The sequence below is a fragment of the Portunus trituberculatus genome, chromosome 13 (genome assembly GCF_017591435.1).
Source record: "Portunus trituberculatus isolate SZX2019 chromosome 13, ASM1759143v1, whole genome shotgun sequence".
In the NCBI taxonomy this organism is placed as follows: domain Eukaryota; kingdom Metazoa; phylum Arthropoda; class Malacostraca; order Decapoda; family Portunidae; genus Portunus; species Portunus trituberculatus.
Genome location: NC_059267.1, coordinates 8,582,238 through 8,606,254, shown reverse-complemented (window position 1 = coordinate 8,606,254; position 24,017 = coordinate 8,582,238). Strand labels below are relative to the sequence as shown.

Sequence of the window (24,017 nt, the reverse complement as noted above, 5' to 3'; positions counted from 1 at the left end):
CACAGCAGCCAGAGTAGGAATGTCAGTACTTGGTCTTCAGTGGTCACACCAATCAGACCCCCTGGTGAAATGGTCCACACTGACATGTATGCCTCAACACACTGGCCCCTCACATCCTTACACTATATGACACTGGAATCCTAATAAATCATACACTCATTAATATATGTCACATTTACACTCCCTTTACAAAGAGCTGGTGAGAGAGAGAGAGAGAGAGAGAGAGAGAGAGAGAGAGAGAGAGAGAGAGAGAGAGAGAGAGAGAGAGAGAGAGAGAGAGAGAGAGAGAGAGAGAGAGAGAGAGAGAGAGAGAGAGAGAGAGAGAGAGAGAGAGAGAGAGAGAGAGAGAGAGAGAGAGAGAGAGAGAGAGAGAGAGAGAGAGAGAGAGAGAGAGAGAGAGTGTGTGTTACCAGCATAAAAGGGAGGTTTCAAGACAGTCAACTTTAAATTTCATTGATCCTTTTGACCTCTCTTTTAGGACTGGCACTCTCAGTGAGCCTTTTTTCACTCCCTTGGCCAAAGCTTCTCTTATGTAAACAGAGACTCACTAGAACACTCCATCATGCACACCAATGGCCATGAGGAGGAAAAGAAACACTGAGAGGTTCCGCACAGCCCTAAGGGAGTCATTGGGCACCAAGAAGGGTGTGAGGACGTCAGTGATGTGGTGAAGCTCATGACAGATGCAAATGAAAATGAAGGAGGTGACAAGCACATTGGCCACTGGGTAGGAGGGGATGAGCACTAGCACACCATGAGTGTCGGCTGCCAGCCACACATGGTACTGACACACGAACAGCTCCAGTGAGATGCGGCCAAACCAGGCAAAGAACGATGAGTAACGGGTCCGCAGAATGCCAACCATGTTCCGCAGCACGATGAAGCCCGTGATCTGAGGAACAGAAGCACACGGTATGGTGAGAATGTAAGTGATATTCAGGAAGTGGCATGAGAGCAAACAGAACAAGTAATTGAAAGTACAAGGAATATTTGGAAAGCCAATAGGGAAAGAGAAGGACACAGGGAATCTAAAACATATGAGATATTTAGGAAGTAATCTGAAGAAGAGGATACAGTGAGGTAAAAACACATGAAATATTTAAAAACCACATTCTGGGACATGACGAAACTGATGACCTGAAGGAGAGGAAGATGGGGTGAGGTAAAAAATAAAGGATTATTTAGCAAATAGTCAGAGAGAAGACATACTCAATTAAAAACACACAAGACTCTGAGGCAAAAGAGGACATGAGGTGAACAGACAAGGGATGTTAGCAAATGATTTTAGAGAAAAGAGGACAACAGATAAAAACAGAATATTTAGAGAATAGTTAGGGAGAGAATAGGACATAATGAGCTGAAAACAGGGAATATTTAACAAATGAACTGAGAAAAGAGGATATAGTGATATAAAAAAACAAGGGACATTAGAGAGCAGTCAAGGAGAGAATAAATTAAAGTAATATCAAAACATGAGGATCATTAAGATACATTAATCAAGACTGAACCAAACACAGCAGCTTAACCCAGAACACCACAGCCAGACTACAACACTCACTGGCACCCAGACCACATAGGGGTGTATCTCATTGCAGTCTGGCTTGTTGGTGCAGATGACAGTCATGGTGGTGTAGGAGGCAATGAAGACAGTGGCGGCAAAAGACACCAGCAGGGCAAGGCGGCCGCTGAGAATGTTTGAGTTGCTCTGGTCGTTGATGAGGCTATACTGTGTGAGGGCGTTGTACACCAGCGAGAACATCATGCCATACAGCAAGCTGGAACAACCAAACACCACATTACTGATTCGTCTTCTTAAGATGATTGTTGTTATTGTGAAGTACAGATGGCTCCCTACTTGATGAAACAGCCTTCCTAACCTTATTCTTAGCTAAAGCAACATGTCAACTCAAGGAATTCTAATAGGTGAATATCATATGCCAGAAGTCATGACATTTATTAAGCCATACCTCCTTTCTCAACTGTACTCCATAAATTATCTGCCTCACCATCACCACTCCCTCCTTGTTTGTACATTCCTCAAACACCCTCTCTATCACATCCATCTAAGTCTTGCTTTATGGTAATTAAGATTTCTTGGAAATAAAGACTAGAAATACTGATATCTACAATAACTTTGTTAGAAACTGTAATGGTTGAACAGCCTCTACATTATAGTGTGTGTGTATTTACCTAGTTGTATTGTACTGGGTTTGAGCAGGGTTCATAGTGTCCTGTCTCCATGTCTCCATTTATCTAATTTTTCCTTAAAGTTATGCACATCATGTGCTGCAACAACTTCATTATCCAATGCATTCCACTTTTCCATCGTTCTATGTGGAAAACTGTATTTTCCAATATCCTTCACACACTGCCTCATCCTGATCTTCTTTTCATGTCCTCTTATCCTTCTATCTTCTTCTGTCAATAGCACCAGGTCTTCTTTGTCTATCCTTTCAATGCCATTGACTATCTTATGCATTGTTATTAGGTCCCTATGTTCTCTTCTATCTAGTAAGGTTGGCAGTCCCCATTTCCTTCAGTCGTTCTTCATATGTTAGGTCCTTTAATTCCGGCACCATCTTTGTAGCAATCTTCTGTGTCCTTTCCAATTTTATTATATCCTTTTTAGAGCTTGGAGACCACATCACTGCTGCATATTCCAGCCTTGGACATATCATACTTGTGATGACTTTTTTTCATCATATCTTTGTCCATGTATTGAAATGCCACTCTTATATTAGTTACCAGCTTATATGATAATCCAAATATCTTGCTTATGTGTTTTTTGGGGCTCAGATTTTCCTGTATGATCACTCCCAGATCTTTTTCTTTTTTAGTCTTCATTATTTGTTCCTCTCCCATCAAATAGTTCCATACCGGTGTGTGTGTGTGTGTGTGTTTTTTTTTTTTTGTACGGTAAGGCCTATAGCACCTGTAGGCACACTTGAAGAGTGTATGGAAAGTGCTGTTCAGCTTCCGCCCATTAGTGGTGCAGGCAATTTTACTTATAGTGGTACCCATATTAAGGCCCATATCACCACCCTAGCTCATCTTGAGTGTAACCACCTAGAACCTGGGTATCATGGTGATATGTAGGTAACTTTAAACTACTCGACAAATGGCGAAGTGTTTTAAGGCTGTACGTGGTGGGATTTGAACCTACGCGTGGACGTCTGCCCGATCCCACGCTCACCACCTTATCCACTATGCCACTGTGTGTGTGTGTGTGTGTGTGTGTGTGTGTGTGTGTGTGTGTGTGTGTGTGTGTGTGTGTGTGTGTGTGTGTGTGTAATTCACCTCGGTCGTCTGCTGGTCACCCAGCCAGTCTTCCCCATTACGGAGTGAGCTCAGAGCTCATACACTGATCTTCAGGTAGGACTGAGACCACAACACACTCCACACACTGAGAAAGCGAGGCCACAACCCCTCGAGTTACATCCCATACCTACTTACTGCTAGGTGAACAGGGGGCTACACATTAAGAGGCTTTGCCCATTTGCCTCGCTGCCTCTGGGATTCGAACCTAGACCCTCTCGAGTGTAAGTTGAGCGTGCTAACCACTACACTACGTGGCGTGTGTGTGTGTGTGTGTGTGTGTGTGTGTGTGTGTGTGTAATTCATTGTTTGATCTGCTGCAGTCTCTGACGAGACAGCCAGACGTTACCCTACGGAACGAGCTCAGAGCTCATTATTTCCGATCTTCGGATAGGCCTGAGACCAGGCACACACCACACACCGGGACAACAAGGTCACTACTCCTCGATTTACATCCCATACCTACTCACTGCTAGGTGAACAGGGGCTACACGTGAAAGGAGACACACCCAAATATCTCCACCCGGCCGGGGAATCGAACCCCGGTCATCTGGCTTGTGAAGCCAGCGCTCTAACCACTGAGCTACCGGGCCGTGTGTGTGTGTGTGTGTGTGTGTGTGTGTGTGTGTGTGTGTGTGTGTGTGTGTGTGTGTGTGTGTGTGTGTGTGTGTGTACATGTGCATGTGTAAATAAAAGAACACCTAGCATTTACAAAGAGATGAGCCTTAAAACCTCCCTCCTGATGACAGTTCCCCATGACCAGCTCACCTGTATCTGTCCAGCTGCCACCTGAACCACCACTCATGAATGTCGTCATCCGTGGTGACAAACAGCGCCTTCCAGGGACGCATCACAAAGATCTTCTCAAAGAACACCTGCAGGAGGAGAACACACCTGAACTCCCTGACATGTGACTAAGCTTGCTAGATTTAAGGCGGTGTAGTCAGTGGTTATTAATGTTTATTACTGGTTTAGTGGTTGAATTCTTAATAATATATAAGAAGAAATTAAATAGAATATGATAGAGAAAAATTATATATTTTGAGGAAGAAACCATGAGAGAGAGAGAGAGAGAGAGAGAGAGAGAGAGAGAGAGAGAGAGAGAGAGAGAGAGAGAGAGAGAGAGAGAGAGAGAGAGAGAGAGAGAGAGAGAGAGAGAGAGAGAGAGAGAGAGAGAGAGAGAGAGAGAGAGAGAGAGAGAGATAGAGAGAGGACTATTTCTAAACACCCAGATTTTAGCCAGAAAACCGAATCAAACATACACACACACACACACACCTCAGACAGGAAGAGCACAGTGATGAATCCTCCCAGGCCGATGAACTTGATGATGCTGTACAGATAATTGAAGGGTGATGCTTCAGAGTTGGCGTGTGCTGGTCGGGTGATGCGTGGCGGCAGCACCAGCGTCACGTGCATCACCGTGTACCAGAATGACACCAGCGGCACAAAGTAGTAGAACTGGTAAGGACGGTTCATCACCAGACACAGGATCACCACCACAAAGTTGATACGGAACATAACCTGCAGATATTGACATGAGAACATCACAAAGTAAGAATGTGAGGGAAGATGGAAGTAAAATAAAGGGAAGCTGCAAGAGAGGAAAGAAAAAGAAGAAAGTTTCAAGAAAAGAGGATAAAAGAGAGAAGCTGCAAGAAGGAAGAAGAGAGAAGCTGCAAGAAGGAACAAGAGAGAAGCTGCAAGAAGGAAGAAGAGAGAAGCTGCAAGAAGGAAGAAGAGAGAAGCTGCAAGAAGGAAGATGAGAACAGCTGGAAGAAGGAAAAGAGGGAAGCTGAATGAAAGAAAAAGAGTGAAGCTGCAGGAAGGAAGAAGAGTGAAGCTGCAAAAAGGAATGAGGAAAACTACAAGAAGGAAGAAAAGGGAAGCTGCAAAAAGGAATAACAGGAAAACTAGAAGGAAGAAGAGGGAAGCTGCAAGAAAGAAGAGGGAAGCTGCAAGAAAGAAGAGAAAACCTACAAGGACAATTAACAAACCAGTGTCCAGAAAATAGTAGTAATCAGAAACCACATCCCTTCCACTCCTCCATTTGTGATGAGAAGTATTACACAAAAAGCTCAGAGGAGTTAGGCCACAAAGTACAGCAGTCAAAGACATCATGACACACACCACCTTCTGACTTCTGACATTAAGTGTTGTGGTTCCTCTGTCACTCACCAACTTCCAAACTTCCCAAGACACTGACTCTTGATCTTCATCTCTCCAACAACATTCACTGATAAAATTGTATTCTTTCTAGTAAATAACAACAATAGAACAAAATAGTAACATAAGTAATAATAACATGAATTTAGTAATATCACATCAGTAACAGCAATTAAAAGAAACAAAAAGAAAAAATAATAAGACCAGTTCACATCAATAACACTAATTATACTAAACAAAAATAATATAAGTAACAACATTAAAAAGCAAGAACCTAATATAAACACCACAGAAATGAGACCACAAGGAAGACACAAGAATTAAGAATTAGACAGCCAACTGCCACTCCCTCTCCTCACCTGACTGTATTACACAAGGAGGACACAAGAATTAAGACAAAACAGCTAGCAACCAGTTCCTCTCCTTATCTGGCAGTAACACACAATGAAAAAAAGACAAAAGAATGAAGTCACAAGAAGCAAAAACAACAAGACAGTCACCCATCACTCCCTCTCCTCACCTGACAATACCGCACAATGCCCATGTCCCGGCCAGTCCAGTAATAGGAGAAATGGCCATAGCCGGTGAGGAAGAGGTAGGAGGAGACCAACACCCTCACATGCATGTACACCGGCAGCACCTGTGAGGCCCCTGTCATGTGGTAGATGAGGATGACCAGCTGCATCCAACCTGTGGGAGTGATAGTGGGTGTGTCTGAGGGGATGGTGGTGGTGGTGGTGGTAGTGGTAAAAGAAGATTAGGAAGCAAAGAATGAGGATAAGGAAGAAGCGTGAAGGAGAAAGAGGAAGAGGAGAAGCAAAAGATGGTAAAAGAGGAGGATTTAGACAAGGATGAAAATAAAGAAGAGGTGGTGGAGGAAAAAAAAAAAAAAAATGTAAGGAAGGAAATAGCACTAAGATGGAAGAGAAAGAAGAATATAAGAAAAAAACTATTGAAAAACACCAACTAAATTTAAAACAAAACCAACAAACTACCCCAAATCAGATTTACCAACAACAAAAAATACATATCAGAATGACAGCCTAACACCCCAGCCCCAACACTGACCCTTCCACTCGTCTGTCATGTCACGGTGCAACAGCCTGGTGTGTGATGTGTCTTCAGTGAAGAAGAGGCCCAGGGCAAACACATATCCCAGTGGCAGCCAGAAGTTAAGATGAGAGAAGTACTTGTTCTCCTTCATAAACAGACTGGTTCTATAAGGTGAAATAAACTTGACTAGATTCTTTACAAATACAAGTAATGAGGAACAACACCATACTTCAACTTTTAAACACAGGACATAACAATAAACACACAGGCAAAATAAGAGTAGGTGACATCAATACCTGTCACAGAGGAAGAAGTATCCCATGATGAGACCAAGCTTCCCCAATGCAAAGAGGAACTCCCTGTAGGAGGAGTGCAGGTCACCCCTTGTGTCCATGCTGGCTGCCTTGTGGCGGTGCTGGGAACACTCCGTACTGGGCAATGAGGACGGGGCTGCTGGCAACGTCCCACTTCCTCCTCCTCCACCTACTCCACTTCCTCCTCCCATGTGATTAGAGACACAAAACCACTGTTTGACTGCCACAGCAATCATAATGATGGGACTGCAATGAAAGAAGCAGTGAGGTGCTGGTGGTGGTAATGGGCACAGGGAGGGAAGAAGGGATGGCACAAAGATAACCAGATAAAGCATCATACACACTCACACACACATCATTCATACTTAGCCCTGTTGGCTTCTGGTGGAAAGGACTACCCTACTATATCCCCAGGTACTAGCTGAACAACATACACTAGTTTACCTTTGCCCTTCATTATGAGACTGTTCCTACCCCACACCTACTTCAATCCTGAGACCACAGCACATGCAGGGTACTTCCACTGTAAAGACTGGTATCATACACAGGTTTATCACTGCCCCTTCATAATAAGACCATTTCCTACCCCACAATGAACAAACAAAAGTCTCAATGGTTACTGAGTGTGGCACCTCACCAGAAGCAGAGAGCAGCGAAGGTTGCAATCTGCGTCATGGTCACTGCCTCTCTGGAGTTGCAACATGTGCCATCATTGAAGTTGAGATGATCATTGCAGTACAGATTCATCAAGATCTGGGAAGGGAAGACACTTCTCACAAACTTATCAAAATCTGGACGGAAAAAACAAGTGTGACATAGTGATAAAAATTTGGAAAGGAAAACATTGTGACAAAGTGATCAAAATCTGTGGAGTGAAAACACCAGTGACATTCATTCATATAGAAAATAAAAACAGATGTTACAAACTGACCAATATTTGCAAGGGAAAAACAATCATGATGAACATAAAAAATTCTATAGATGGAGAACAACTATAACAAATTTTAAAATTTGTATACAAAATTTGTACAAAAAATAGATATAATGTATTCATCAAAACAGTAACAAAATCATTAAAATCTGGAAGGAAAAGGAGCTGTAACAAATATGTCAACATACAGTGGAGAGAGAGAGAGAGAAAAAAAAAAAAAAAAAAAAAAAAAAACATCAAAATAGAGAACAGTTGTACCTTACTCATCAAAATCTAGAACTAAAACAGATGTAAAACAAAATTATCAAAATCTGTGGACAGCAATACCACACTCATCAAAGAGAACATAACTTTCTTTACTGCATCAGACTTTGTCATCTGCTCCACACACACACACACACACACACGGCCGGTAGCTCAGTGGTTAGAGCGCTGGCTTCACAAGCCAGATGACCGGGGTTCGATTCCCCGGCCGGGTGGAGATATTTGGGTGTGTCTCCTTTCACGTGTAGCCCCTGTTCACCTAGCAGTGAGTAGGTACGGGATGTAAATCGAGGAGTTGTGACCTTGTTGTCCCGGTGTGTGGTGTGTGCCTGGTCTCAGACCTATCCCAAGATCGGAAATAATGAGCTCTGAGCTCGTTCCGTAGGGTAACGTCTGGCTGTCTCGTCAGAGACTGCAGCAGATCAAACAGTGAATTACACACACACACACCCACACCACAGGGTAATGGAGAGACAATCTATATGAAAGAGATTAAAGTAACCAAGCTTGAAATAAAAGAGTTAATGAAGGAACTGGATGAAGAGAAGGCAATGGGACCGGATGAAGTCTCAGGCAGAATACTGAAAGAATGTAGGGAAGAACTAGCAAGTCCTATATACAACATCATAAAATGCTCAATAGAAAATGGAACAGTGCCAGTAGAATGGAAAAGAGCTGAGGTGGTTCCCATATATAAGAGCGGAAGGAAAGAAGAACCTTTAAATTACAGACCGGTATCACTAACTAGTGTAATATGCAAGATGTGTGAAAGAATAATAAAGAAACAATGGATTGAGTTCCTTGAAGACAACAAATTAATATCAAATAGCCAATTTGGTTTTAGAAAAGGACGGTCTTGTGTAACTAATTTATTGAGTTTCTATTCTAGAATAGTTGATAGAGTACAAGAGAGAGAGGATGGGTTGACTGCATCTATTTGGATTTAAAAAAGGCGTTTGACAAAGTGCCACATGCAAGATTACTGTGGAAGTTAGAGGAGAAGGGTGGCTTAAAAGGAAGCACATTGAGATGGATAGAAAATTATTTGAGGGGGAGAGAAATAAGGACGGTAGTTAAAGATATGAAGTCTAAGTGGAGAGCAGTAGAAAGCGGAGTGCCACAGGGGTCAGTATTGGCACCAGTACTTTTCCTCATTTATATTAACGACATGCCAGAAGGAGTGAACAGCTACATAAATTTGTTTGTGGATGATACGAAACTGTGTAGAGTTATAAAGCAAAAGGAGGATTGTGAAATACTGCAAGAAGACCTAAATAAGATCTGGGAATGGAGTAAGAAGTGGGAAATGGAATTCAATGTGAACAAAAGCCATGTCATGGAAATGGGAAAGAGTGAAAGACGACCTGTGGAAATCTATAAGATGGGAGATGGAGTAGAACTGGAGAAAGTCAAAAAGGAAAAGGACTTAGGAGTGACGATGGAAGAAAACAATCAACCAGTAAGCCATATTGATAGAATTTTTAGAGAAACATATAATTTGCTGAGGAATATTGGAGTAGCATTTCACTACATGGACAAAGAAATGATGAAGAAATTGATAAATACTATAATAAGACCCAGATTGGAATATGCAGGAGTAGTGTGGACCCCTCATAAAAGAAACACATAAGGAAATTGGAGAGCTACAAAAATGGCTACAAGAATGGTCCCAGAACTTGAAGGGATGACATATGAGGAGAGACTAAAGGCTATGGATCTACCAACCTTGGAACAAAGAAGGAGAGAGGAGACCTGATACAAGTCTATAAATTGATCAACGGAATGGACCAAGTGGATAATGAGAAACTGATCCTGAGAGAAGAATATGACACCAAGCACAAGATCGCATAGTAAAAAGCTGAGAAAGGAAGATGTCTGAGAGATATTAAAAATATAGTTTCCAGAGATGTATTGAGACGTGGAACAGTTTAGATGAAGAAGTAGTGTCTGCAACGAGTGTGCACACTTTTAAAGTAAGATTGGATAAGTGTAGATATGGAGACGGGCCACACGAGCATAAAGCCCAGGCCCTGTAAAACTACAACTAGGTAAATACAACTAGGTAAATACACACACACACACACCCACGAGATGCATTACCTGAGTGTCATACTTGACAGCCACCTTCCCGGCATGAATGCCATCTGTGAAGCCGCCAATACTGCCCTGAGCCACCAGGCGTGAACTGGACCAGATCCTCACCTTGGTGTCATAAAGAACCTGCAAAACACCACAATGAATTAAATAATGCATAAACAAAAAATAATAATAAATAAATAAACACAATATAATCAAATTAAAACAAATAGAAAAATAGATAAACAAATAAATCTGTAAGAATAAAAAATGAACAACTGAACAGATTGATTAAAATCTGAAAAAAAAAAAATAATAACAAAATTAGACAAAATATATAAACACAAAATAAGAAAATAAAGAGACTCACAGACTGACTGATTAACTTATATTGCCACACACACCTCCATTGCTGCCATATTGTAGAGGTCGACCTGGTCATTGGTGATGGCACACTGGTGGGGCTTGAGTCTCTCGGGCACCACTGGGTCCTGCAGCATCCACAGCAGGCGGGTGCGGTTGCCTATCTGGTCCAGCGCCTGGTGAGAAGAGGACACAGGGATGCTTAGTGCAGGGACATGTGAACCCCCAAGATCATGACACTTACTGTAGGAATATACGGAACAGGAAGAAGAATTGTTGAAAAGTTAAGAACATAACATATAACATAACATAAATAATAGGATAACAAAGGGCCACCAGAGCCCATCTAGGTTATCCTGTATCAGTCGCACAGCGACCTCGTCATCAGTACTTAAAGATACACTTACAAGTACACAATACAATATATACTATTTCTAAATATTTGGCCCATTAACAGGGCTAAGTCCTGCAGCGAATTCCTCTACAATCTGTGATCCCCATACATGGGGATCATGTCTTGTTTAACTATAGTAAATTTCTTATAAAAACTATCATGCAGCGCTATACATAATTATAAATCTAATACATTTAAGTGCTTATCTAATCTGTTTTAAACATTGTCAAACTAGTGCTATTTACAACCTCTCTGGCAATGCATTCCAGAAGTCTACCACCCTATGACTAAAGAAATATTTTCTTATATCTAACCTGCAGCCTTGCTTTCTAATCTTCCTGCCATGATTTCTAGTCCTACTTCCCTCCTCTAAGGTAAAGAAAGATCTCACATCTATGTAGTTTGTATCTGAGAACATTTTAAATAACTCTATCATATCCTCTTATACATCTCCTCTCAAATGAAAACATGTTTAATTCCTTTAATCTATCTCTATACTCCAGGCGCTTTAATGCTGGTATCATCCTAGTTGCTCTTCTCTGAACTGCTTCTAACATGTTGATATCCTGCCTATAATGGGGTGACCAGGCCTGTATGCAATACTCTAAATGGGGCCTAACATAGGAATTATATAAGCTACGCACCACTTCCTTACTTTTATAACTAACATTTCTATTTATAAAACCCAGGATCCTATTTGCCCTATTTCTTGCTTCTAAACATTGCTTTGAAAATTTCATAGTCCTGTCTATCACTACTCCTAAATCCTTTCCTCCTCTACTGCCTCTAGCCAACATCCCTCCATCTCATAGCTAAAGTTTGTGTTGTCTTTACCTAAATGCATAACCTGACACTTTTAGAATTAAACTCCATCTGCCACCTGTCTGCCCATGCTATCAGCCTGTCCAGGTCTCGTTGTATTCTGTAATTGTCCTTTTCACCCTGTACTGCACATGCTATCTTAGTATCATCTGCAAACTTTGATACTTTGCTACTAATTCCTATATCTAAATCGTTAATGTACACCAAGAAAAGAAGAGGTCCTAGCACTGATCCTTGGGGTACCCACTAACCACTTCCTTCCACTCAGACATTGCCCCATTTAATACTACTCTCTGTTTCCTATCAGAAAGCCATTCACTAATCCAATCAACTAACCTACCCCTATCCCATGTAGTCTCAATTTGTACACTAGCCTCCTATGCGGTACCTTATCAAACGCCTTGCTAAAATCTAGATATATAACATCTATGCTATTTCCATCATCTAACTCCTTGGTAATATATTCTAAGATATCGAGCAAATTTGTAAGACAGGACCTCCCTGATCTAAAGCCATGTTGGGTATCTCTAATTAATCTATTCTCATTTAAATGCTCCCAAATACTACCCTTAATGATTTTCTCTAGTATCTTACATACTATACTAGTTAAACTGATCGGTCTATAATTATTCGCATCATCCTTCCTACCTTTTTTAAATATTGGTGTAACATTAGCTAACTTCCAGTCCTGAGGTATCTCAGCAAACCTAAGTGATCTTTCAAAGATTAACTTAAGTGCTTCAGAAATACTGTCTACACCCTCCCTAAGTACTCTGGCATGTAGCTCATCAGGACCACTAGCTTTCCTATCGTCTAGTTCAAGAATAAATTTCCTAATAATTCCCGGTTTTATATCAATATTTTCTAAAGCTCTTAAACTACTCGTCGCACTGTTTGTAACAGGATTTCCTATTCTTTCCTAGTAAATACTGAAGAAAATTGTTCATTCAATAATTCTACTATGTCTTCATTTTGATCCACTACTACACCATCTTTTCTGAGTGGTCCAATCCTATCCTTATTTCTTTTATCACTGACCTTGTAATAACTATATAATTTTTGGGATCTTTACTCCCAGCTCTAGCTAGTTTTATCTCTGCCTGCCTTTTACTTTTTTTATAACCTTACTCAAATCATCCCTGACCTGTCTGTACCTAATCAAATCTACATCTTCCCACTTTTCTGCAACTCTCTATATGCCTCTTCTTCTCTCTGATCTGTCTACCTATCTCGTGAGTCCACCATAATGGCTTCCTGTTTCTCTGCCTTATATCTTTGTAAGGGATACACTGCATCACTATACCCTTTACTACAACCTTAAAAATATCCCACATCTCCTGTGCAGTTTTATTTCCAAAACTATCTTCCCAGTTTACCTCTCCTAATAACTGACGTAACCTACCATAATTGCCTTTCTGATAGTTTGGGACTCTAGTCTTATTCACTATATTATCCCTACTGGAATTAATGATAAATCTAATTATATGATGGTCACTGTTTGCTAAAGTCTCTCCTACCTCAACTTCCTTTAAACAATGCTCAATATTTGTTAGTACTATGTCTAAAACCTTCCTCCCCCTAGTAGGTTTATCTACCATCTGCACTAAATAGTTATCCTGAAAACTTTCCATAAACTTATTTTCACTAGCATCTCCTACCATCCTCTCCCAGTTTACTGACTTAAGATTAAAATCCCTAAGATAATTGTCTGACTAGTACACCCCTATTTATCTCATCTACCATAAGGTTGTCTACATCTGCTGACTGGTTAGGTGGTCTATAAAAGCTCCTACTCTAATAACCTTACTTTTGTTTACTCTAACATCCAGCCATAAGGACTCTACTCTGTTATCTACCTTAATACCATTAACCTGACTGGAAATGAAGGATTTTTTACATAAATAACTACTCCTCCACCTATCCTACCAATTCTCTGGTGTAAATACATAATGTATCCATCTACTTCATATTCTTTCCTATTTTCCTAAACTTTTCCTCATTTACCCATGCCTCTGTGACACATACAACATCTAAGTCCTCCTCAACTATATAACTAGATAACTCGTCCTTCTTGTTCCTAAGACTCCTGGCATTTACATAAAAACATTTAAGTCCTGCTACCTTCCTAGATGCTGTCTCCTTATTTGGAATCCTAATCTTATTCTCTCCTATTTGCACCTGGAAATCTTTCCTAATCTTTTCACTATCTCTGTTTATCCTATCTAATTTATGTCTAACATCTTTCTTCTGGAATGCATTTGCTACCTCACCCCCTACACTCCATCCCAACTCCCCCCTCCAGACATCCACTCAGCACATCCACACCCTTCCTACTCAGATGCACACCATCCCTAGCATACAAATCCCTTCGCCCATAGAACATATCCCATACATCCACAAAGCTGACACCCACATCCTTACACATGACATCATGGTTACTAAGGAAGACGTAAGGAAAATTATAAGCAATCTGGATATTAATAAATCAATGGGGCCTGATGGCATATCTGGGAGGTTGCTAAAAGAATGTAAGGATCAATTGATGAACCCCATATTTGATATTGTGGATACCTCCATACGACAGGATTAGTCCCGAAAGAGTGGAAAAGAGCTGACATTGTGCCTATATATAAGAATGGTAGTAAAATGGAACTGCTAAATTATAGACCAGTATCATTGACTAGTATATTGTGCAAGGTATGTGAAGAAGTAATTAAAGCTAAGTGGAGTGAGTATTTAGAAAGTGAAAACATTCTGAGTGAAAGGCAGTTTGGTTTCAGAAAAGGAAGATCGTGTGTATCCAATTTATTATGTTTTTATTCAAGAGTGACTGACATACTGCAACATAGAGAAGGATGGGTGGATACTATCTACCTGGACTTGAGAAAGGCCTTTGATAAAGTACCACACAATAGACTGATGTGGAAACTAAAGATGACTGGAGGAGTAAATGATAAACTAGCAAAATGGATGGAAAATTACTTAATGGGAAGATAAATGAGAACAGTGGTGAGAGGAAAGAAGTCCGAGTGGAAGAAGGTAACCAGTGGAGTTCCACAAGGGTCAGTGCTGGGTCCCATCATGTTTTTGATTTATGTTAATGATATGCCAGTAGGAATTGACAGTTATATGAACATGTTTGCGGACGATACTAAAATTATGAGGAGAGTAAAGAATGTGGAAGATTGTAACAAGTTACAGGAAGATCTTGATAAAATATATGAGTGGAGTAAAGAGTGGCAGATGGAATTTAATATAGACAAGACCCATGTTATGAAAATGGGAAGAAGTAGATACAGACCAAACTGGGATTACAGACTGGGTGATGAGAAAATTAAAGAGACCAATGAGGAGAAAGACTTAGGAGTAACCGTGCAAAACACTTTGTCACCGGAGAAACACATTAACAAGATTTTTTGGAAAACATACAACATGCTTCAAAATATTGGCCTTGCATTCCACTACCTAGATGAAGGAATGATGAAGAAGATATTATGTACCTTAATAAGACCCCAGCTAGAATATGCAGCATGTGTCTGGTCACCACATATGAAGAAAAATGTGAAGAAGGTAGAAAGGGTACAAAGGCTGGCAACAAGGATGGTACCAGGACTCAGGGAGTTAGACTATGAGGAAAGACTGAGGAAGCTGGGGCTGACCACATTAGAAGAGAGAAGAACAAGAGGAGACATGATAACTATGTATAAATTGGTGAACAAGATTGACATACTGGATAGAGAGTTGATAAAGGTGACCACAAGTAATTATCTCCGAGGACATAGAAAAAAAGCTAATAAAGGACATCTGTCTAAATGACATGAGAAAATACAGTTTCCCACATCGTAGCATTGATAAGTGGAATAAACTGAGCAGTCATGTCGTTGATGCGGTGTGTGTCAATCAGATGAAAGAGAGATATGACAGGAATGGACAAGGAGACAGGACAGAGAGAGCTTAGCTCGGGCCCTGTAATACACAAATAGGTAAATACAAATAGGTAAATACATCCCTTTTACCCGATCATTCATACCAATGGCCCTAGACAACCATTCCCTGCTAACATACACATGAGGCAAGATTCCTGACACTACACACCTCCTACCACTCTCCCTTATCTTGGCTAACATTTCCTGAAATCTTGCCACTAACTCCTCCGACCCACCTGCTCTGACATCGTTCCCACCTACATGGAAAACTACTACACCCTCCCTCTCCATCCCCCAACTCTCTTCTGCACCTCCTCACTCACTGCCTTCACACTTGCACCAGGCATACACATGTTCGTCCTCCTATCCCTGTCTTTCCCACAGAAAGTGCTATCTAAGTACCTAACCTGAGAGTCACCCACCACACACACCTGAGGTGTGCTAGGCACAACCCTCCTCCTCCTCTCCTCTACCCACTTTTCTCTCCTTTCACTCACCACAACCACCTCATTCACTCCACTCTCACTCTCCCCCCTCCCCATCCAACAAACCGAACCTATTTTCACACTCAACAGGTTTAGTCCTATCCTCCCTAACTGCCTCCGCTTTCCTTCCCCTCGCAACCTGCCATCTCTGCCCATCCTGACTACTATCTTTCCCAGTCTGGCTCGCCTGCTCCCTCTTCCCCACTCTGCTCTTCCCGACAGAGGGCCAAGCCACCCTGTCACCCTCAGAAGGTCCAACCTTCGGCCTAACACTGATCTCCTGCCTAATTTTTTCCACTGCCTCCCCAAGCCTCTTAACCTCCTCCTTCAACTCAAAGATGAGAACTTTGTTCGCACTTTTCCCCTCACTTAGCTTTCTCATTTCCTCTCGCAATTCTTGGTGCTCAAGAGAAAGAACTAAATTCTCGCTCTTGAGCCTACACACCATACACTCAGAAAAGTCAACGACCTTCCTGTCATGCCCACACATCTCACACACAACAAACTTGCCCAATCCCACCTCAACACTCTCTTTCACGCACTCAATCACACTCTGATATACCTCAGTAGCTACTGCCATACTAATTTACAATCTGTTAACTCACAAGAACACTATAAGTAGCTAACAAACAAATAAAAATACTTGGTGACGGCGGGGTGAGGGAACCACGGTGGTGGGGGGCCTAAGTGAGATCAACTAATCCTCTTTCAAGGTCAACTTGACGGTTACAAGCCTAGTCTCTTCGCTCTACCAAAATACTTTTAACTCACAAACACTGATTCTAACCACTATTTCACTGTAATCTAACACTTGCAGTACACACTTTCACTTCACTAACATTCAAAAGCACCACACACAGACACCAAGCACAAACAAGCCAAAAACGGAGCGCACACACAACACGTCCACTCGTCACCACACTGCTTCAGTCAGTCAGAGAGAGAGAGAGAGAGAGAGAGAGAGAGAGAGAGAGAGAGAGAGAGAGAGAGAGAGAGAGAGAGAGAGAGAGAGAGAGAGAGAGAGAGAGAGAGAGAGAGAGAGAGAGAGAGAGACTCCAATTTAGACTGAAAATAAAAGAAATCATGTGAAGACTTACAGATGAGATGGCAGTGATATTTTTCTTGTAAGCTTCCAGCGCAGCAGTCGAGGCGTTGTGGTTCTTGATGGCATGAGTGGCACTGCCCATCACGATCAGCTTGGGCAGCGGTGACTTCCTCTGAGCACAGGAACATGAGAACATAACATTAAGGAGGCTGCAAAATGTCAGGCACACACAACAAACATGGCAGTCACTGTACATCTATCTGTATACCAAGGTGGCAATCTCAAACACAGAAGCCCAGATAAAAAAGCACCACAAACTCATACACACATCATTCACACCACTCTTAGCCTGGTCAGATCCTGCTGGAAAGGAATAGTAGTAGTCACAAGTAGGGCAGCCCAGACAGCACCATACACTCATACATACATCATTTACAATCTTAACCCCCCTGGTAATGAGGAATAAAGAAGAAAACACACTGTACATAAACATAAGAAAACATGTAAGACTGCAGAAACCCATCAGGGCTACAATACCAGTTCCTGTACATAAGGGAAGCTGCAAGAAGCCAACAGCCCTATGAATGGCTTTGCCTCATATGGAATGAGCCTACCTATTTCCACGTTCTTTCAACTTAAGAGGATCACTGGCCTCAGGTTGCAAGAACTATGGAAAAAAAGACCCACTGAGGTGCCAGTCTATAATGGAAAAGAACTAAAGGATTGTTCAAATGTGAAAAAAGTCTTGAAACATCCCAATTGAAAAAGTTTTAGTCATAGCTAGAAGGCAATCTGCATTTCCTCTTACATCTGACCCGAGCCATTTCATAAGGAAGATTTCAACACACACACACACAGACAAACACACACACACGCACACACCTTGAGGTATCCGATAATCTTGGCAAACTCCTCATCAATGCTTGGGCGCCAGTAGAAGTCAATGTTGAGGTGTAGGTTGGTGTCGTTGTAGTGCATGTCCTCATGGGGTGACTCTGGCAGCTTGGGATGGGTCACGGCAATCTGGCAGAGAAATCAGACGGTTTTTGTGTTTTTGTGAGGTGATAGGTGTTATTTATCTTTCATTTTATTTTTGTAAGAGGAAGACAAGCCATAGACAAGAAAAACTGCAAAAAAAGGAGTCCTATTGAGGTGCCTGAGAGAGAGAGAGAGAGAGAGAGAGAGAGAGAGAGAGAGAGAGAGAGAGAGAGAGAGAGAGAGAGATACACCACTCATTCACTTCACTGCCACAGTATGTTCTGTAATTAGTGAAAACAACGAATTAGCATAATGACCGAGAGAGTGAAAAACCCCAAACAATGATCACCACTAACTTCCTTCATCCACAACACAAGAACAAACCAAAGTACTGAGTAGTGATGATGAGACTGTGAATAGAAGAGGAACTTGACACCACACACCTGCTTCACCATGGCAAGGAACATCTGCCGTATCCTTGAATCTCCAATGAATAGCATATGGTTTTGTTGTTTGAGGAATGCCACATATCGCATGCAGCGCCGGGAGTCTCTGAGGGAGAGGACAATTCTATAACACATCAATGGAGCACTTCACACTAAAACACAACACTGAAACTTTTGTAGAAAAATAAGAATAGGTTAAAGGATAGAAGGTTTCTCAAATTTGTAGGCAATGTAATGGTTAGGGATGGTTTGAAACAAGAAAAAAATCTCAAGAATGATCTGTAATTAATGAAAGATGATTTGTGTTGCAGTGAAAGTAAAGGATCCAAAGGATTATCCAAAAAACAGAAGTGTCTTAAAACCTCCCTCTTACAAGAATTCAAGTTACAGGTATGTTGAAAGGAGGTGAAGAGCATAGGGATGAGGGCAACATATTTTCGATGTCTCACCCCAAGCCACACTCAGCAGTACTCACGTGTTGGAGTAGGTGTGCAGCATACACCCATATGGCTGCCACACCAGCGCTCCCTGAAACCGTCCATCAGAGAGCAGCCGCTGACACGAATCTCCTCCTGGGTACGAAAACATATAATTACTCTATTTTTTTTTTTCTATACCATGTGGGCTTTTCATAGGAATTTATGGGCTAAAGGGGGTACTTTTTGGGGTACCTCCTATCTCAAAGCCCACCCGCTAGGAAACCGTTGCCCCGAGTGAGGAAGCCCAACCTACACTTGGACCGTGGACAGGATTCGATGTGCTTGGAGACCCCTCTGACCCCAAAGCATGCATGGTTCCACTGTACCACGGCTGTCTATGTATCAGGCTGGAACTCATATATGATGGGCCAGACAAATAAAAAAAGGATTATGTAACCAGTGAGATTCAGTTCAGTCAGTTGGTCAAAGATTGGTTGTTGTCTACTTATATGTGAGACCTGAATCTATGACAAAAAATAGCTGAGACAAAGCATCTACCTGCCTACATTTATATTCACATTTAAGTCTCTAGGGAATATTAGTGAATGTACTGATATACCTATTAGTATTTTCAAAGCACTGAGACAACCTCAGCAGAGCAACAGATCAGCAGAATGTATTAATAAAAAATGGGTATAAAAACAATACATCTATTTGTCTATGTATACACCAGGCTGACAATCCAACACAGGGTGATCCAGACAATGCAACACACACTTATATACTAATCATTCATACTCTTGATCCTGTTGGCCTCTGGTGGAAAAAGTCAGTCTCATGGACCATCCAAATACACTTCAGTAGCACAGCTAGCTACATACTTCTACAGCAAGACCTAACAGCATACACAGCCCCTTTATAATGAGACTGTTCCTTTCCCTACACTTATTCCAACTCTGAGACAACAATAGATGGAACAAGAAGTATGTTAGATGGAGCCTTGACTCACCATCGACAGCATGCAGGAACCCATGGTAGGTGATGAACACAATCACCACTCCTGTTGCAAAGATCTTGGCTATCTTTGAGTTGACATACAGATTCAGCTCCTCAATGACTGGCAGCTGCAGCTTGGAGGTGGTGGCATGAAGGTCCGGTGGACTGCCCTCCCTGTCTGTCATCTTGCACCACAGCAGGCAGGCCAGAGGCTAACCTGTGATGGGGGGAAGAGTTAGGTGGGACAGAATACTGCAGGGGAAAAACTTAAGTAAGACAGATTAATAGAGGATGAATGAGACAACAGATTAATGCATAGGAAGGTGGCATGAAGGTCCGGTGGACTGCCCTCCCTGTCTGTCATCTTGCACCACAGCAGGCAGGCCAGAGGCTAACCTGTGATGGGGGGAAGAGTTAGGTGGGACAGAATACTGCAGGGGAAAAACTTAAGTAAGACAGATTAATAGAGGATGAATGAAACAACAGATTAATGCATAGGAAGAATAAGGTATGAAAATGCAGCATGTAGTCTGAGTGTTGAGAGAAGTGAAGTATGACAGAATAATGCAGAAAACTGAGATACAACACATTATTACAGAGAATGTTGAAGAAGATTGAGTCACTAATTATTAAATACAGATAATTAATGCAGAGGGCAAATGAGGTGTGGTAAATTAATCCTGAAGATAAAGAATGAGGTATGATAAATTGATGCATAAGGTAGATTGTGTGATGAAGGAAGTGAGGTATGACAGATTCATCCAGAAAGTAACCTGAGTGTTGAAGTGAAGTGTGACAGATTTGTCTACCTCCATCTATAGCTATCCTAAACTAACCCACCAACAATATGCACATGAGAACGGCATTCTGCACGTGTCCACAATAGTTTGAATGAATTAAATAATGAAACCAAGACTAATTCTACAAGATTCACAGTAACTGCATTCAGTTTTCCATCTATATCTATTTCAATCTACAAGTTAACCTAACCTAATGTAACCAATCCATAGTTGTTCATCTACTCCATCTACAAATTCAAGAACTCCCTGCCTCCTTCTGTACTTTCATCTTCATATGATTTGAAATCTTTCAAGAGGAAGGTTTCAAGACAATTTACCTGGTAATTTTTGACAACAGCTTTCAACTCTGTTCAAGGACTGGCACCTCAGTGCAGTGGTGTAGCTACAGTTTTTGCTGCCCAGGGTACTGTCCACAGCCTTGAGTTTGCTACCCTTCCCAGAGTAATACAATAATACAGTACACATTAACCCTTTAAAGTTATATATATATATATATATATATATATATATATATATATATATATATATATATATATATATATATTATTATTTTATTTTTTTTTTTTTTCAGAACGAATTAGCAATTTCTCATAGATTAAAGATGCATCTAAGCCTGTGTGTATAAAAAATATGAACCTAAGCCTAATTATCAATAGCATGCACAGGTGTAATAACATAAAACTGACAACTATGAGGACCAAAAAGGTTACCCCAAGAAAGTGGGCCTCCCTCTATGTCCCCTCTTAGCTACGCCACTGCCTCATTGGGTCTTTTTGTTTATAGTTTTGTTACCCCTGGCCAGTGACCCTCCTTCACAAAAATAAATTAGTAAGGAAAGAAATGAACTAAACTTAACCCCCCCTACTGTGTGCCTGGAATGACTGCCTTCTCTGTGTGGTCCCATCTACTTATCTCTAACCATCTATATCTAGCCTAACCCAACCTCACTCACCCACAGTGGCAAAATTTAAAAAATGCAGTCTAACACTAATAATAGCCCCTCAGTGAGGCTAAGACGATCAATGCACGTAGCCCCATCAGCCATCACACGGGAGCAAGCAGTGGTTAGGACTGGCTAAGACTGGTTGCCCTGCCACCCACGCCAGGTGTAAACAAACCTGGATAAACACACCTACAGTTGTTCTATTCAGAGCCCATACAGTAAATAGAATAAAGAAATGAAACTTACCTGCTGGGAAATAGTAAAACAAACCTTCACCTTCCTGTCTCTTACAATGAAAATAAAGGCAGGCCAAAGAAAAGCTGATAATACTCGGCTGTACCTTCAAAACACCTCACAGCTAACCCATTCTCTCTGTACTGTTATCATGCTGACCTTATCTACCTGGCAAATAGCAAAACATACCTTCATTTTACTCCATGCAACATTGGAAATAAAAGCAAGCCATAGATAAGACGGTGACACGAGTTTGTATGTACCTTCATAACACCAACACGCTGCCACCACCACCACCTCGTACAGACTGCGACCGCCCCTCCCTCAGGTAACGACACGCCCTCCTCAGCAGAACCCCTGTGCACCCTCTCCTCACTGGGCCCCTACGCACCTTATCTTTAAGAAATAAGCACCATGGCATGTAAAACATGAACACACCACCACCACCACAACCTCGCAAGGACCGCCCCCCCTTCAAGTAACTCGGCCCCTTCAGCAGTGTTCCCTTGTCCCCGTGTGCAGCCTTGTGCTCACCTGCCACTACGCACCTTTATCTTCAGGAAATGACTATCATAGCAAGTAAAACACAGGATCTCCACCACTACTATCACTAATCAGCTGGTTTTCTGGTAATGACTCGAGGCGTGGTGGCGACACGTCCCCCAGACTATCCCATCTTCATATTCACACCCGCTCTTCCTCCTCGTCTTCCTGTTTCCTCTTTTCACACACACACAGCGGCCGAGGAAGGATGTGCATGGGACAGCTCCTTGATTTACCATTAGCAGTCCTACCGACCCTACAATGGCCGGGCAGTCTGTTAGCTCAAGTTTGGAACAGCTGGTAAAGGAAAAAGTGGAAGAAGAGCTTGTAAACCTAACAACCGAAGGAGGGAGCCTATCAAGGGAACCAAAACTGTTAAGGAAGTCGTTGCTGCCATCATGCCCGGAATTGCCAGCATTATATCGGTGGCTGTCACAACTGCAGTTTCTACGGCAGTGAAAGATATAACCAACACGTTATCACTCAACACGCAAACAATCAACCTGGAACATCGCTACGAAAACGACCGTCTGGAGCAGTATACACGGAAAGACAACCTGCGTATATTTGGTATTGAGGAAGAACCGGACGAGGACGAGGATATTTTACAAGCAAAGGTTATCGAAGTTGCTGCTGATGTAGGAGTGAAATTAGAAGCAGATGATATATCCATTGCTCACCGGTTGGGGAAGGTTGGTGACAGAAGCAGGCCTGTGATAGTACGTTTCTGCCACAGAAAGAAAAGGAACGCAGTGGTGAAAAACAAGAAAGAGCTTAAGAAGAAACAGAAGAAAATCTACATCAATGAAGATCTGACACCACTGAGATCTACGCTCATGAAGATGGTAAAGGAACAAGAGGCTGTAAGGAACGTCACTACTCGGGATGGTAAGATACTGGCATGGCTCAAGGACAAGGAGAGACCCGTCGAGATTACAACACCAGACGATCTCTTCAAAGTGGGAATCGAATCTCCGGATTGGAAGCGCCTAAGATTGGACCACCTCGTTAAGTAACAAGTAGCAGGAGTACAGCACTATCCAAGGGCAACCCACTACTCTGCAATCAACACCGTAAGTCAGCAAAAAAATTCAACACAAATAACGCCTACATATACTCTAACACAGATACATAACAATATAAACTACGCAGTGATAAACAACCCAACACCACAGCGACACTCTATAACTGCACACGCAAACACAAGTTCAAAACAAGCACACAGTGATCCACAAGTTTTAACACACACTCAGAGTCCCACTACACAAGGACCTACGCTAACGACCACTCAAAGTTTGCGTATGAATATTTTGACAATTAACGTTTGTGGCTTAAAGTCCAAGCTATTAACGAAGGAATTTATGTTGTTTCTTGTGAATTATGATGTATTGTGCATGTGTGAAACCAGGTGTGATGACGCTGACATGAATAACGTTAGGAAAATAATGGTAAATAACGGGTTTGATATTGTGTATAAGAACAGAAGTGCTCTAACTAGATATAA

The 24,017-nt window shown here is 41.7% G+C and overlaps 1 protein-coding gene across 7 annotated transcripts; it reads right to left on the bottom strand.

The window, feature by feature from the left end:
- Nucleotides 1-334: 334 nt before the first annotated feature.
- On the bottom strand, nt 335-22,542 carry LOC123503038 (N-acetylneuraminate 9-O-acetyltransferase-like). Of its 7 annotated transcripts, none has more exons than XM_045252429.1 (16): nt 22,519-22,542; nt 20,007-20,210; nt 19,054-19,150; nt 18,576-18,684; nt 18,037-18,177; nt 17,207-17,326; nt 10,524-10,658; nt 10,144-10,263; nt 7,486-7,601; nt 6,831-7,094; nt 6,550-6,698; nt 6,002-6,171; nt 4,594-4,839; nt 4,084-4,190; nt 1,559-1,775; nt 335-892 (listed from the first exon to the last, which is right to left on the bottom strand). In XM_045252429.1, exons 2-16 carry the CDS (start codon nt 20,176-20,178, stop codon nt 548-550), a joined length of 2,508 nt encoding a protein of 835 aa, XP_045108364.1. In that variant the 5' UTR covers nt 20,179-20,210; nt 22,519-22,542; the 3' UTR covers nt 335-547. The 7 variants fall into 7 exon arrangements, with proteins under 7 accessions (XP_045108364.1, XP_045108365.1, XP_045108362.1 ...); XM_045252430.1 differs by lacking the exon at nt 22,519-22,542 and adding an exon at nt 22,160-22,183; XM_045252427.1 differs by lacking the exon at nt 22,519-22,542 and adding an exon at nt 21,746-22,127.
- Between the last annotated feature and the right edge of the window lie 1,475 nt (nt 22,543-24,017).

What these genes read in the sequence shown, in the direction of transcription:
- LOC123503038 (XM_045252429.1), bottom strand. Translation starts at nt 20,178, where the DNA reads ATGACAGACAGGGAGGGCAGTCCACCGGACCTTCATGCCACCACCTCC. An exon ending in ATATCACTGCCATCTCATCT is followed by an intron (nt 10,659 to 17,206) that starts GTAAGTCTTCAC and finishes TCTTCTCACCAG; the next exon opens with GCGCTGGACCAGATAGGCAA. An exon ending in CTGTGCTCTTCCTGTCTGAG is followed by an intron (nt 4,191 to 4,593) that starts GTGTGTGTGTGT and finishes CTCCTCCTGCAG; the next exon opens with GTGTTCTTTGAGAAGATCTT.